The following is a 15726-nucleotide window of genomic DNA, read 5'->3' as shown; positions in this document are numbered from 1 at the left end:
TGGATCTCAGAAAAGGTAAATAAAGACGCTACGCAGCCTTAAGGTCAATCCTGTTTGTTAAAAACCTTTTTATTAAGATATTCAGATTTTTTTTCCTCATTTTTTTAAATCAGTCTGGTTTCTTTTTCTCTTTACAGTAGTTAATGTGCAATTTATTACTGGGTCACAGTTAGGAATTCACAAAGTTATTGGCACTTGGAACACATGGGGGAAACACTGGCATGTACACGGGGCGGGGCAGGGGCCGGGGCGGGCCGCGAGGGGCCATCAGGGCGATTGGCTGGATGGGGTGGGACAGGGTGGGGTAACACCGGGGGAAGGGTTTGGAGTGTGTGTGGCAGGGCGAGGTTGGGTATTTTCTTTGACATCAGTAGATGCTACTGCATTGTATTTTTTAATTTTTATTTATTTATTTTTTTAAATCCTTTGTTGTTTACTTCCAAAAGCTCTCGTTTCACTTTGTCATTTTTCTGGGTTATGAAGAATAATAAAGAATAATACCTCATGCTGCGAGTGCACATCTAACAATCAAACTTCGATAGTGCTTCTATGTCGTAATGTACAGTTTATATATTTATATATTTATAGTGGAAAAAAAAACGAGAAAAAGAAAGAAAAAAAAAGAGTTCTGCAGAGTACTTTCACCCAACAACACCAGAGACAAGGAAGAGAAGAAATAAAAAATAGTCATTCACGGCTGCTGTGTTCATATAGAAGCCCGCCCCTCCCCCGTTCTGTAGTATGATTCTGAGGTAAGACTGTGTTGACATGGACTCTCAACTCGTGTCCCGTTTGTGTAAAAACCCTGCGTTGTGTGTATGCATTCAGATGGTCCGAGAGCTCTCTGCTGAGGCTCCCGGGTTTGTTCCTGAAAAACAAAAATGTACCTGCTTTGTAACGGCAGCCACAGCAGTTCAGAAGCTGCTCGCAGCGCTGAGTTATCTGTGGAGATTAAGGTCTGCTATGGCTGAGAGCTCCCGAGGTAAACTGGTACTTATTTTTTATTTTTTTTTTTAAAAACTGCATCAGCGACACGAAGACACGCGCACCACACACACGTCCTGCAACACATCCTGAGAGTCTGCAGGTGTGTGTGTGTGAGAGTGTGTGTGTGAACTTCTGTCTCTCAGAGGTTTGCCTGTTTTGTATTCATTTATACATTTACAGTATATATATATATATATATATGTGTGTGTGAGTGTGTGTTGTCTCTGGTGTGTGGGGATTTGGGAAGGAGTGGAGTAAATGTTTCTGGGTACAAGACTACAGAGCTGCAGATGGCAGGAGGAAGAGACTCGCGGAGCTTGAGGAGCGCGAGGGTTAAGGTCGGGCGAGGGTCGATGAGGTCGGGCCGCAGCGCCGAGGAAGATGAGGAGGAAGGCGGCTGGGCGGAGAGGGAGAGATAAACGATGGGGATTCACCTCAGCATCACCATCTTGATCTTTCGACAAGAGTCTCGCGTCCACTTCCCTCGCTCCTCTGTATTTTTTTGTTTCGTTTACACACTTGCATTCCTTTAGATTTTCAGCCAGGACCCCACACAGGAAAAATCCACCCTTTGCTTCCAATAGTTAGTCTGGTATTAAGTGTTGAAATTTAGTTTTTTGTTATTGTTGTAGTCACACGCCGTAGCCACCATGCTTTAGCTTTCCGTAACATGTTGTAGCTGCCTGGCAGTCTGGTTTTGTGGTTCATATAGAAGCAGGTCTCCTGTGCTTCTTCCTCTAACGCTGCACTAATCTACACGTCTCACATCGGATTAGTGTGTAATGTGAAAGACTTTGCTCTTAGCTTTAACTCACGGTGCACCGACTGTCCCGCACCGAACAGCAGATGGGCAAAGTTAGCTGGTGAAGACGGTGGAGCGTTTCATGGCTGAAGAGCCAGATGCTTCCCTCAGAAGTCGGAGGAGACCAAAAACGGAGCTAAAAGCAGAGTGTTTATGAGACTTACATTCATCAGGTGGTCAGAAAGGCAATGCCAAACGGATGCTGGATGGGAGACACACCAAGACTTCAAAAACACCAAAATATGTGTGCAGGTGTTTGAGGGTGGATTTTTCCTTTAACATTTTTACTCGTTTCAGTTTTCTTTAAGATGGGTAAATACAACCCTCAACCAAATCGTACACTTTTCCATGTAATGCATACGACAGCACAGGTTCAACTCAACAAGCATTTTGACAGGACTGACGGCTGGAAAGACATCAAAGTCGTCCATCTTTGTTTAATTTTGAAATCAGATGTGAACATCTGCCTGATCATCAGACTGAAGCTGTTTTTTAGAGAACTTCTGACTGTGGTTTTACTGCCGCTAAGCATTTAGGGCTTGTTTGGCTTGCTGATTTTGTCAGAATTCAGTTGGTCTCAGTTTTCAGATCTGCATAGGAACCCCGTCTGAATCAACTCCAACCTTCACCCTTAACCCCTCACCCACCTGAACCCCCCCCCACTTTAACTCCTCCCCCACCCCCATTCAGAGGAAGAGTTTGCTCAGTCTATGCTCCCACTCCCCACCTGGGGGGGAGACAGGCCGATGGGCACATCATCATTTTTACAGTAAACAACAAATGTCATAGAGAGAAGAGAAAACAAACATACAAAATAAAAAAAGGGAATAATAGTACAAAAAGATAAAAACAACAAAAATAAGAAACTTACAAAAAGAACCCTCACATTACATCTTGATCCCCTCCCTCCCAAAAAAGAAAAAAAAAATCAACAAAAGTCCACTTCTGACACCTGCATCCAAACCCAAACCCATGGACAGGAAGTGACACAGTGAGCATGCTCAGAAAGGTGCAGAGGGCTTTGGCTCTCCGGGACAGTTGAGCACTCGCCCAAAGGTGCTTTTTTATTTTTAAAGATTATCCCACTCTCTCCTTGTCACTTTTGTCCGTCTCTGTGGGTCGGCAGGCGAGACGGAGACCAGAAAACCAAAAAACAGACAGACGAAGTCGTGGACGGACAAGTCAAAGCGTGAAAACATCTGCTGTGCCCTTTCTGTTTGGAAGTCTTGCCAGCAACTTTCAATCCACTGACAACTTTATTTGGCATCTTGGTCCACACGCGGTGGACGTTTTGGCGGGTTTGCGTCTTGTGTCGGATTTGTAAGATGAGCAGCAGGAGCCTCCGGCGGTCTGCTGTTAAGGTGCTCGGATGAATACAGTGATCGAGACTCTTTCAGTACAATCGTAGCTTGTGTAGGATCACTGCTTCGTGGGACATCGCCACCTGGTGGAGCTGTCAGCTACAACGGCCACTGAGCCCCCCCCCCCAACCTTCTCTGAGCCGCAGTAGCTGCATTTAGCCACCAGGTGGCGTCTGAAGAAAATAAACACTACATTCAAGCAGCAGTAGCTTATTCTTTGAGTAAAGGCTGGCTCAAGGACCAGGTCAAGTAAACTTACTTTGGGTCGATTTCTAATGGAAGTTTATGCAAGCTTAGATAAGAAATGTATTTATATATCGTCACAAGACAACAACAGAGAGTAAGATTTAATCCATGAAGAGATTTTTTTTAAAACAGACATTCAGACTTGCAGCCTTAAAATGATGTAAGCACAACAGTGTTTTGTTTGCCTCGACTGTCCGTCCATCCGTCCATCAGTCTGTCTGTCCGTCTGCTCTCTGTGATCCCTGTTCCCGCCCCGACCACAGCTGCAGTACAGTAAAAAGCAAACATCTGGTCCAGCATTAAAAGCCCAACCCTCATCCCTCCCGCCCGCAGCACCTCAGTCATACAACAATCGCAATGCAAAAATATGTGGTTCTCTTTCTCTAAACTATTTTACAGCTAATCATGTCTCCACTTTGTCTTTTTGTAATTTTTTTTTTTTTTTTTTTTTACACAACTTGGCAACTCTACATACAGGTGTTAATGTCGAATTATTAGTAGCATCTTGTCTTAAAAAGAACTCTCCAAAGGACTACAGTACACTAGCTCAAATGTAGAAAATAACACAAAATGCAACAGAAAATGAAATGTGTATGTTTCAAACGAAAAGAAAAAAAAATTAAAACTGAAATGTGTACAAAGCTCTTCTAAAAGCGCGACTCAACTCGTATCGCTTTGAAAAACCACCTGCTCTGGCCCCGCTCAACCTTTAGTAGTAAAACTGTGCTCAGACACGGCTGCCCTACAAAGAGGAAAAACCTGTGAGCTCTTATGGGTTTAATATTTCCTTAGCAAAACAAAAGGATATAAGCGATTCTGTGATATGCTGACCAAATTCTACTCTTCAGTTTCATTTTTGCTCTTTGCAGGGCAGGGGAGTGTTCAAAACTTATTCATGAAAATCCTTCTCTCCTTTCACCGCTCAGCAGCGCTCAGCTACCGACTCGAAACGTTTCCTCGCATTCAAAGAGGAAACAAAACACAAGACACAAGACAAATATTGCGGAAAATATCCCTTTTGCTGTGCTCTTCTGAAGTACGTCAAATTTCTCTGAAATGTTATCTGAACCCGCTGGACCCCCGCAGACGGCAGAAACTCGGACAAAAAGCTCGTCGGATCAACCTTAACCCTCTTTAATTACAACTTCTACATTCTTTCTTTCTTTTTCAAAGTCTTTCACAGTGATAAAAAAAGTAAAAGTTTTCAAAAGTAAAGTACAAAACATTTTATCTTCAACCTTGATCTGCTGCCTGTGTTTAGTGTGTTTGTAAAAGCAACACTGGGGTCTGATGCTGCAGCTACAGCGACTCCCCGCCTGCAGCTGAGAGATGCATCTGATACCAGCCAAGCTCTGCTACACGAGATTACACATTATTATTCTTCTTATTCTGCAACTAATTATTATTATTATTATTATTCCACTTACTTTCACGCCTTCTTGTGAAATGGTTTGGTCTATAAATCTTCAGATAACATGCCAGCCACAGTTTGCTTCAGTCCAATTGAACATCTTCAAAACTGCAAGTCTTGTTTAACAGTCCAAAAAAACCCAATGATATTCAATTTATTGTCATAGATGACTAAGAAAACAACAGAAGCTGAAGCCAAAATTTTCAGTCATCAAAATCCAACTAATTTCCTGTTGATAAACTAATCAAATATTATACTATACTTAATACTTAAATGAAACAATCTAAGAAGCGAGCATCACGGGTCGAGTGGGACATGCAATTTCAGGTGGACTGCGTGTATTTTGTATGGAGTCTGGGCTCACAAGCACAACAGGTTGGGAGCCGCCGTCCTACTAAATAAACAGCACCGCCCCTTAATATGAGCCTTCTGCTAATTCAAAAAGCCACCGTAATTGTTGGCTACAGATGAGGATTTGCCTGGTGTTCAACAAAGCACAAAGCGCCTGCCGGCGACGGCCAAGTTGCAGTAAAAATGTCTTCACATTATTCTAAAGGACAGTGTGTGTGGGTAGCACATTCAGCCAAATGCGTTTCTGGACTTTAAAGACATTTTCTCCACTCTTTTATTGATATTTAGTGCAATTTCTACTTTGTGGGCAACAAAAAGAAAAGATCAAAGCTCTTTCTCCTTAATCTTAGCTAAAGTTTTGGAAGCTTTCGTCCTTGTCTGGATCCCTGTTATCGTCCAGTGTGGTGGGGTGGGGGTGCTTGTCTTTCTGGGGTTGTTTTTAGGGATTTAGACAAGACTAGCGTTTATTCATTCAGCCCAGGACCCCACCCCTCTGCGAAATGCCACGCTACATAAATAAACAAGCACACAGGTATTTATCTTGGTGGCACAAGGCCATAGAGAGACGATCTCCTCCTCCTCCTCCTCCTCCACGTCCTCCTCCACCTCCCTGTCATTAGCCTCTTCTCCCTCTCTCTCTCTTCCCTCACTCATGTCTTTGTCTGGATTGTGGCTTCGCTCATGTGATGGCAGACTGCCGCAATGCCTCATCTGTCCTGGGAGATTCTTAACAAACATCTCCTCCTCAGGAAGAACAGCACCACCTCCTCCTCCTCCTCCTGCTCACTGCTCAAGTCTAGGATGACTGTAATTATATTTATTAACTCCACTTGGTCACTTGGATCGACAGTGTGGTCGATATTTACGTCACGATTGGGTGCATGTGGACGTTAGGATACGTCGGCCGCCGCAGCCCGGGGAGCGCAGGGACCTTCCTCATCAATCGTCTGACTATTAAAAGGTGCACTAAACACAAAACAATCACACAACTGGACACAAGTGTCCCATGAGGGGGGAGGGGCAGGACACACGGTGGACCAGACACACACACACACACACACACACACACACAAAAGGCTGATATGCCTGGTCAGATGTACCTACACTCATTTATTTGCATATTTGCATTCAAATATGCACACACACACACAGCAGCACATATTTGGCAGCCCCATCTGTTGTTGTAGACAGCAAACACACACATACACACACACACACTCACTACATACACACTCTCTCACACAGGGATACACATATACGGGAGAGAGTTTGGCAGGGATTTGCATCCTATGAAGGAAATGAAGTCGACACAGAAATGAAGCAGCGGTGGATAGAAAATGATGGTTTATGTAATGAAGCAACAAGGGAGAGAGACTATTTGGCTCTTTTGTGTGTGTGTGTGTGTGTGTGTGTGTGTGTGAGAGAGAGAGAGAGAGAGAGAGGGAGGGCGGGAGAAATGTATACATAAAGAGCAGAGGAGACAAAAAGAGATGTAAACAAAGAAAACAGAAAACGGAGAGAGAGGCAGGCGAGGGCAGAGAGGGAGGGAAAGAAGAGGAGAGTGGAACATGGAAATGAAAGAGATGGAGCGGGAAAAACTGTGTGTGTGTGTGTGTGTGTCCTGGCTGCAGTTGTGTTGCTGTCCCACGCAGGAGTGCAGGGCATTTAACGGAGCAGCGACGGGACATTTAGGGAGGCAACAGAGGTGCTGATGATCTGCTTTGTCTGATTCTACATTTAAATGGTTTTTCTCAACAGACAAAAACTAACAAAACAAAAGGCTGATCCAGGAACAGCAGAGCTGCAACCATGATGTGCAACACGGCTGTAATGCGTCTGCAGCTTGGCTTGGCACAGACGTATAGACTGTGTGCAGTGGATACAGATATGTGACTCTGCAGAGGGGTGTGTGTGTGTGTGAGGCAGAGGAGGCAGACAAAAACAAACAGCCACTCATCTCAACCTCTGCGCACATACCACCCACCCACACACACACACACAGACCTTGCAGAGCTGTGCACCCAAACCACCCACACACAGTGACAGACATGCGCAGTCGCCACACGAAGCCAGACACACACGTATGCAGCACATAGATCGAGACGCAGACCCAGCCTGGCATAGGCATGCGCAATGAACACACACACACACACACACACAGTACCACTGTCAAAGGCTCTTTCGAGTGAGGAGGCAGACATTAACATGCCATAAATGGAGATGGAGGGAAGCGAGCAGGGAAGGAGAAAAAACTGCATACATACATTAATATGCACACACACACGCACACACACACCAACGTCAGAAACACACCCACGTATTGTGTTTGCCCACAGATGCGCGCACATACACACACTCACAAAGCCTTTACAAACAGCTCCCAAACCCACCCTACAACACACACACACACACACACACTTACATACACTCCAGCATGCATGCATTCACACCAAATCATCCAAGTCCCCCCTCCACCACCCCCACCCCTCCCCAATTCATGCGTCCTCTCTGGGGAGGCTCAGACTGTCCTCTTCTTCCCTCTCTATCTCCCTCTGACATTTTTTTTCCTCGTTTAAGGCAGCGGTTTTAAACAAAGCATTGGAATAAAAAGATTTCTTTTAAAAAGAGAAAAACAAAACGGAAATGTGCAAACTGTCTCTGCTATCTCACCCCCCCTCCCTCCCTGTCCTCCACCCCAATCCTTTACACTTTGTTTTCCTTTCTTTCTTTATCCCTCTCTCTCTTCTTCTTCTTGCCACTGAACTTGGTTAAGTCTCTGCGGATCGTACCATGTGCTCCGGGAACAGAGGGTGGGGCGGGGTGGGCAGTTAGCTTCCACCTCCTGACCACAGGACCTTTAGGTGCTCGTCTCAGGACCAAGGGTTCTTTGACTGATAGCCTTTTTTTTTAAAAAAAAAGAAGAAATAATAAAAAAACCTTGATATACATGTAAATACATATTAACCCCCCCACCCCCCACCCCACTAACAGTCACGTAAACATCTTCTCAAAAAGCCAGGCTGCAAAAAGCAGACATTCGTCTATATAACACTGGTCTACAAAACGGGTTCAGCTCGTGACGAAGCCTTAAAGGCTGGTTTTTGGTTCTCGTCCGGGGTGTTTCGACATGCGTTTCTGTGTTTCGCTCAAGAGACGGTTTAACGTCGGGCCCTTCACCTTGAGGGGCCGCGCGGGTGTGTGTGTGTGTGTGTGTGTGTCAGTCCAGGCATCAATATAAAGCTGCGACAGTGACACTGAACAGATCACCACAGCGGATTCTGCCCATTTCTGATGCCAAACTGGCAATAAGGTGCTCGAGGTTTCTTCTCATTTAAAAAAAAGGAACAAAAACAGGCCGAATACACATAAAGCAAGCAACCAAACAAACAAGAAATAAACAAAAGAGTGTCAGTTGGGTCTGACGTGTTGAGTTTACAATAAAACGCGTTTGGGTATTAAAGTGTTCGTCCTCATGATTATCACGCTTAAGAAACACTGGGGAACTTATACACGATAAATGTTGATGCAACATGTGGATTATCTTTCACATCAAACACACGTTAACCATGATGGCACCATTGACGCCGAAGGCTCACTGCTGCCCCCTACAGTCCGTCCATCACTTCTCATCTCACACACACTCGATGTGGCCACCAGTTATCACAGTTTTAGCCAAACACACCGAAGCAAGCGAACAAACAGAACCAGAAGGACTTTGGTCGGGGCTCACAGGTGTCTGCTGGCCTACATGACGGTGCCTTCAGTCCTCACAACAACATATCACAGTGCAGGCCTGCTTTTCCTCGATTCCAAACTTTCAGAGGAACAAAGTCTGTTTCCAGTCTAACGACTTCTGCCAAAAGTCTGACACACAGAGAAAACTCAGGGCTCCACAGTGAAACTCTCCATGTCATCTAATGCCACTTCATTACTGGACCAAAAGACATTTTTTTTCAAAAAAAGGTCAAAACTTTCAATAAAATTCAATCCATTTTTAATGTTCTCGCTGACAATCAAAACAGCTGTTGGTATATAATCAATCAGAAATTCCTTCCTCATAGTGGTTCCAACACCTGAACCTTGCATGCTGACAGATACCTGTACGCTACTGAACCACCTGCCTTTTACGGCAGCTTGTGCTGTAAAGTCTGATACAGGTGCTGGAAAGCAGCAAGGTTCTTATAAATAAATTATGTGGTAACGATGCATAAACTTGTAGACTTGCCAATACCTGATCCAGCATTTCATGCACATTGGAGGCATTTCTGATACTACAGACCGAGGTCAAACTGGATCAACCCTATAATCAATTTCTTAGTAACCTACGGCGATTAAGCAGCCAGTATCATCACGCTGTTAGGTAACCAATGGGTAACCGGGATCAGATTTATTTCAGATCACGCTGAGGAGACTCCTTCTAGTTTTACCTCACTGTGTTGTAAGATACAAGTTCACGGGCTGCACACGTGTCAAGTCTGTTCAACACACGCGCACACACACACACACACACACACACACACACACACAAAAGTACATCCATTTACACTTGGCTAACTTTGCTAGCATGTTACTCACTCTGCTGCTTTCATTAAGCCTATGGTTCCCCAGTGCCAGACAGACAGATGTGTCAGGTCTGTCCCAAGAAACACTGATTGATTTTGGGATAAAGCAGACACAGACTGACTGTAAGGTATCAGTGGCACTCAATCAAAAAAGTTCATCTGCAGCCCACGTACTCAGCCTCAGACTAAACAAGAGAAAACAAGCCCTCTCTCCAGGGTTTAGCTGATGAGTGTATTTTATCATGGAGGTCGGTTTTCCTGCAGGACAAAAGATCTCCTTCTGTATTTTTGTTCTTGCCCCCCCCCCCGCAAAAGCTACCATTCAGCCAGTATCAAAAGTGAACGTGACTCCAATAAAACTTTCAGGGTTGTTTCTATGCCAACATTCCTCTGTGATTGCAAATTACTGAGCAGCTTTCTTCTTGTTTTTACAATTTGAAATCCCTCACATAAATCCAGCAACTCGACTTGTCAACCCAACAAATGCAACTTTTCAGCCGGCGTGGCGAACGTTTACCGTCTACAAAATACACTTAAGGCGAATGCTTGCATGTGGCAAACAAACAGCCTCCCACGTCTGCTTTGGTGTAATTTGCCTTTAATTCCCACGTCACTCTGGTGTACTGTAGCTGATGCAGCTGACGGCGCCCAAATGCGTATTAGCATTTGTGTGTGTGTGTGTGTGTGTGTGTGTGTGCTCACTGCAGCGATGGGTGAATGAATTGACCGAGCGTGTGTGAAAACACACCGTCTGGCCTCACGCTCTCCTCTCTGCTGCGGCACGCACGCACGCACGCACACACACACAGCTGCGTGTACCGATGCCTGAATTAGCGCCTTTGTTCATGCCAGGCGAGTGCGCATCCAGGCAGCAGAGCCTGAGGAAACTTGTGCCGCTAACTGGCACGGCTGCAAATTTCCTTAGCGAAACATCACTGCTGTCCCCTCACACACACACACGCACACACACGCACACACACACACAATCCTAAGCTCACAGGCAGAAACTTTTCTTAACTTTCCTTGAGATTTTTTTTAAATGGGTGATAAACAGATATATAAATTGGATTTCAGCTCATATTTTTTCTCCTTTTTCCTGTATTTTTTTTTTAAATAAATCCACCCCTTCTCTTCTCTTTTTGATACGCACAAAAACGTAATTCGATTGTACTCATACCGCAGGAAATAACACAGTGCATTTCTCACACGCAAACTCTTTGACAATCATCATCAACAAGTTTCCTCTCCCTCAGGAGGCTTGGCAAAAAAAAAAAAAAAGAAATCACACACAAAAAGGATTAATTAAAAATTAATAAAAAAATGAAATGTTTTGACTTTTCTGTTTTACGGTCAAAAAGTGGGGGAGACTGGGGGGGTGAAAGGTTTTGTTTTTAAGGAAGAAAACCTTCGTTCTTCCCATCTGCCACCACAGTGTCAGTCTAAACTCTCTGGCCCAGCGGGGGTTGGAACAGCAGGGCTGGTGGGGTTGGGGACATCATAAACCATGCCAATATACATATTAATATCCATTTCATCCCCTGACCCCCTCAACCCCCACACTCTCAGAGAAGCTTTCATCGGGCCGTCCGGACGAAAGGCAGCAAAAGAAACAAACAAACAAACCCAGACGGGGCTCTGCACACGCTCACTGATCCTCCACCGACGTCACGATGCCGCGGCCCACGCGCTCCTCCACGCATACATTCAATATCAAAACAACAGTGTTACCGGAGTTTGGAGAAGGAAATATCACTTTCTCCAGACAGGATGACCTCCCTTCCCCTCCCCTCCCCTCCCCTCCCCAGGGAATGTCTGATTGATTATGGTAAGAAAAGGGCCTTGGTGACAGTCCACACTTTTAAAAACATAAAAAATAAAGGCTGAAACAATCTTGAAAGGTCGCAGAGGAATGAAGATGTGTTGGGGGGGGGCATTTGTCATCCTCGTCCCTCTGCTACCTTTCTATCCATCTTTCAGTCTCTCTCTTTACCAGAAAAGAAAGGAGGAACAACCCGGAGAGAAGCGCTCTGGGCTGCTGAGAGAGACAGAACGGTGGACAAAACAAAAAGCCAGGAAAGAACGAACGGACCAACAGAAAGGAAGAAAGAGATCCCCGAACACGTGGCGCCGGGGGAAGAAGTAACCGCTAACATCGCGGCCATAGCGGCCGCCGTTCTCTACTCATCGCCCCAGAAAAATGCCATCCATCCCTCCCCTCCATCAATCTGTCCATCCGTCCATTCATCTATCTGTCCGATCACTCACTCAAAACAAAGTGCTGCCGTCTCCTCCCGTCCCCTGGAGGGTGTCTGCCGGCGTGGCTCCGCCTCCAACGTCGTTATTGTTGGCGGCAGCCGCCGCCGCCGCCACAGCCTCCAGGGAGGCGGGGTCAAAGCCTTGCTCTGCCCCCAGCGCGTCGGCCTCCATCTTCACACTGTCAGCCAGGAAAGCGGAGTAGGCGTCGCTGTCAGCCATCAGCAGTTTGAGCTTGGGGATCCAGCTCTTGCGGACGACGCGGCGGGCATTGGTGCACATGTCCGCCGCGATGGCGTTCATCTCGCTTTCCTTGAAGCTCGGCGCGAAGTTCTGGCAGTAAACTGGAAAAAGGGAAAGAGGTGAAAAATGGAGGAGGTCGAACAATGAAACCAGAACGGCAAACACCAAAGGCAAAAGAGGAAAACAACGGGTGATGCAGGGTCTTAAAGGCTACAGTTCACAGCTGCAGCTTTTCAAACAGGCAGCTCAAAAATCCCACTCAGACTCACATTTGACAGCGTGCAGCACTCTGTTGTCCAGCGGTTTACGACTCGGGTCGTTGGTTGAGGAGCGGATGCCGGTTCCACAGCTGTTAGCCAGAGTGCTCCTGAGCAACATCAACGCAGAACAACATGAGATATGAGATTCGTTTTGCATTCCGAGACGCAGAGTTTGCTGACAGACAAAAAACTGAATCCAAAGTTTCCCATTCAGACAGTAAATTGTTTTGTTTTTTTTTTGACTGTACGAGTGAACAACGGCATCAGTGATCGATCAACAACTGGATGATGTCTCCTCGCTCTGCAGAGAAAGACAGACAGGGAGCCTCCTGAAGAGGCACTGACTGTGCTGCGAGCTCTCATTTACTGCAGGCCTACTTGTGTTATCGTCCACTCTGGCTTTGATTGTAACAGCAAACCTCCTCCACACGAGGCTCACCTGCTGTTGTGAGAAAAATCCAGAACGCGAACCGTGTTTGTGGGTGACTTTATGACACATCCTGCTTATGAGGAGGATGGGGCAAGCTGGTGTGTGTGTGTGTGTATTTACAATTAAACACAGCAGAGAATTACACACACACACAGTGACTGTGTGGAGAAACACTCAAAGTGGACTAATTATGACTGTAGTCCAGTGCTGCAGTCCATCATCCACTGCAGCTTGCACAGCTCTCTCTCTTCATGCTATCGCTCATCCCGAACAACACAACACTCCACAAACCAACCGTCAGGTGCGAGAAACACTCACCTGTCGAAGAAGGCGGCCAGCAGGCGTCTGAGCAGCACTTTGTGGCGGGTGCCGGCGCTGACGTGGCAGTTCATGAGCTGAGCGCGGGAGATGAACACGGAGGTGCCGCTCACCAGCTCTAGCTTCTCGGCCGGGTCGCCCTCCTCGTACAGCTTCGGGTGGCAGCGGTTTCCGATCTGGCTGATGAGCTCGGCGGGCAGCGACGCCAGGTCCTGCCGGGACCGCCCACCTCTGCCTCCCCGCCCGCCTCCCGAGTCCGGAGCCAAGTCAGGCAGAGCCTCCACCCGCTCCCCGACCACTGAGGAGGGAAGAGCAAGAGATTTGATGATGCCAGTGTCAGAACTTCAGAACGGATACAGAACCTCACTTTGAGGAAGATAACTGATGTTTTTTATTTAGGAAACAATGCTAAACTTCTCCAGGTGCTAAACACAAAGTGAATGAGTCAACTGAAGAAAATTAAGTGTTTCTATACTTAAATACCTGATTTCATACAGCTGACTTATTCTCCATATGAAAATACAAGTAAACACTAAGTAACACTGTGTTCTGAGGTAATAATTACTTATAATTGGTTGGTGTCTGCACAAAAAAACCAAACAAAAAACATTTAGGGATGCGCAGTTGAGAACAAAAAATGATTATGAATCCATACACTGATAATTACACTGACAACCAACATCTGCTATTGACAAGAAGCAACGCAGTCCTCGCAACGCAACCTCCTAAGCCAAAGCCGTGTGTGTTTCAGTCACACTGTAGGTAGTCAGAATTAGAGAAATGAAGTCCGGTTGGACACCACTTAACTTTAGAAGGTCAGTCTGTGTGACCAGCACAGTGTTGTGAATATTTAATTCAATCAACCATCCGATCGTCCCTTTGATTAAATAAACTGTAAACAATTCATAAGCTTCAGGCAGGATGTGCAGCTTTCGGTGTTCTGAACATTTCATTCTCCTCGACATCCTGCACTCCTGAGAAGTTCTGGATAAACAAACTCTGCAGCGCTTCAGCGAGAGTCGCAGATCAGAAGACAGAAACCTGAGATTTCCATGAAAACACGGGGACCTTGAACTGAACTCGTGCTGCCGTGCTCGTGTGCCGTCAGAGCTCACCTGCCGCTCCGGCGTTCAGCATGCTGTACATGGTGTACATGTTGCAGATCTGCCTGTACTGCTCCTCGGCGCTGTCGTCCGCTATGTCGTCCTCTTCCTCGTCGTCGTGGTAGCTGATTGGCGAGTCGCTGGTGTACATGCTCAGTGTGCCCGGGCTGGTGCCCTCGGGGGTCCCGCCGTTGTTATTGTTGTTGTTGTTATGGTTACTGTTGAGTCCGGCTGCTCCTGCCGAAGCGGCGGCTGCGGCGGCGTTGGCGCCAGGTCCGCGCCCTGAGGCATCCTGGGTAGTGTTGTTGGAGGAGGAGGAGGAAGAGGAGGAAGAAGAGTAGCGTGCGGCCTTCCTCATCCCGCCTCCCCCGCCCCCTCCCAAACCCCCTCCCCCGTCACGGTTCCCCCCCTCCCACAGCCGCTTGGCCACGGGGGTGCAGACCACAGAGTAGGGGGAGCCCTCCTGCTGAGGGACAAACACCAGTTATTCATCTTCAGCTGGAGACAAAAAACTGACAGACATAAACAACACTAACAATAAGGAGATTCATATCGTTTACACAGAGGCGTTCAGCGGACAAAACGCCAAAACTCCCTTCATGTGGCTTCTTCTTAAACTGAGAACGGGGTCACAGAGCTGGACTTCATCTGTGCCAGTCTCACACCCGAGACTTGGTACTGATCCAAAAATGATCATAATCATCTGAAATCTTACTGCTGCCCTTTTCTTCACACTATTTTCATTGAACCAAATATCTAAAGCTCACAAATATAACATGTTATCTAAAAATGGGCAGCTGCATATGAACTCTATCAAAAACAACAAGATAATATTTTATGGGACGGGTCAAATTTTAAGACTGTCAGCCCAAATCCATCCAGATGGATTACAACAACTTCTTCCATCTTTTGTGTCAAGTCTTTTGTGACACAGCGTCGAGGTCAAATCCAAAGTGACGGAAGCGCAGAGTGCGAGGGGTGTGAAGGACAACGCCGACAACCACCAAAATGAACCTCCCGACCCTGTTTGGATGGCGAGATCTCACGAGCAGCGTGAATCTCTGGCAAATAAAACCAGATACAAATCCCACTTCACTGGCTGCTGCGGATACTCCCATTAACATTAAAGCATTTCTGTTGTACACGTCTGCAGCTGTGAGCAAATCAAACATGGCTGACCGTAGAGGACAGGTGAGTTTTATATGCACCAATCGGTTATCACAAGTCTTAACATTTCCTTCTCACAACAGATGACGAATGTGGTGACGGCTCCCAGCGATGAAGAACAGACAGATCTGTACATGTGATGCTCATCTGGGCTACCTGACTCCACGTGAGGACGACTCTGCTGGTGTCAAAGTGAGGACTGGAGCAGATAAGCTGCGATGCAGAAAAGCAC

General features: G+C 46.4%; 1 protein-coding gene across 5 annotated transcripts in view; it reads right to left on the bottom strand.

Moving 5' to 3' along the window:
• Positions 1-10786: 10786 nt before the first annotated feature.
• Positions 10787-15726, bottom strand: part of nacc1b (nucleus accumbens associated 1, BEN and BTB (POZ) domain containing b) — a 17837-nt gene continuing 12897 nt past the window's right edge. For 4 of the 5 annotated variants that reach the window (XM_046373835.1, XM_046373826.1, XM_046373802.1 and 1 more), the window contains 4 exons: positions 14340-14793; positions 13225-13522; positions 12486-12583; positions 10787-12317 (listed from right to left, as the gene is read on the bottom strand). In XM_046373835.1, the coding sequence (XP_046229791.1) occupies positions 11986-12317; positions 12486-12583; positions 13225-13522; positions 14340-14793 (1182 nt within the window). In that variant the 3' untranslated portion in view covers positions 10787-11985. The remainder of the gene's footprint in view (positions 12318-12485; positions 12584-13224; positions 13523-14339; positions 14794-15726) is intronic. The other variant, XM_046373811.1, reaches the window with a different exon arrangement.

This window comes from Scatophagus argus, chromosome 2, assembly GCF_020382885.2.
Source record: "Scatophagus argus isolate fScaArg1 chromosome 2, fScaArg1.pri, whole genome shotgun sequence".
Lineage (NCBI taxonomy): Eukaryota > Metazoa > Chordata > Actinopteri > Scatophagidae > Scatophagus > Scatophagus argus.
Note: the sequence above shows the minus strand (reverse complement) of the source record. Positions and strands in the feature narration are given on the sequence as shown.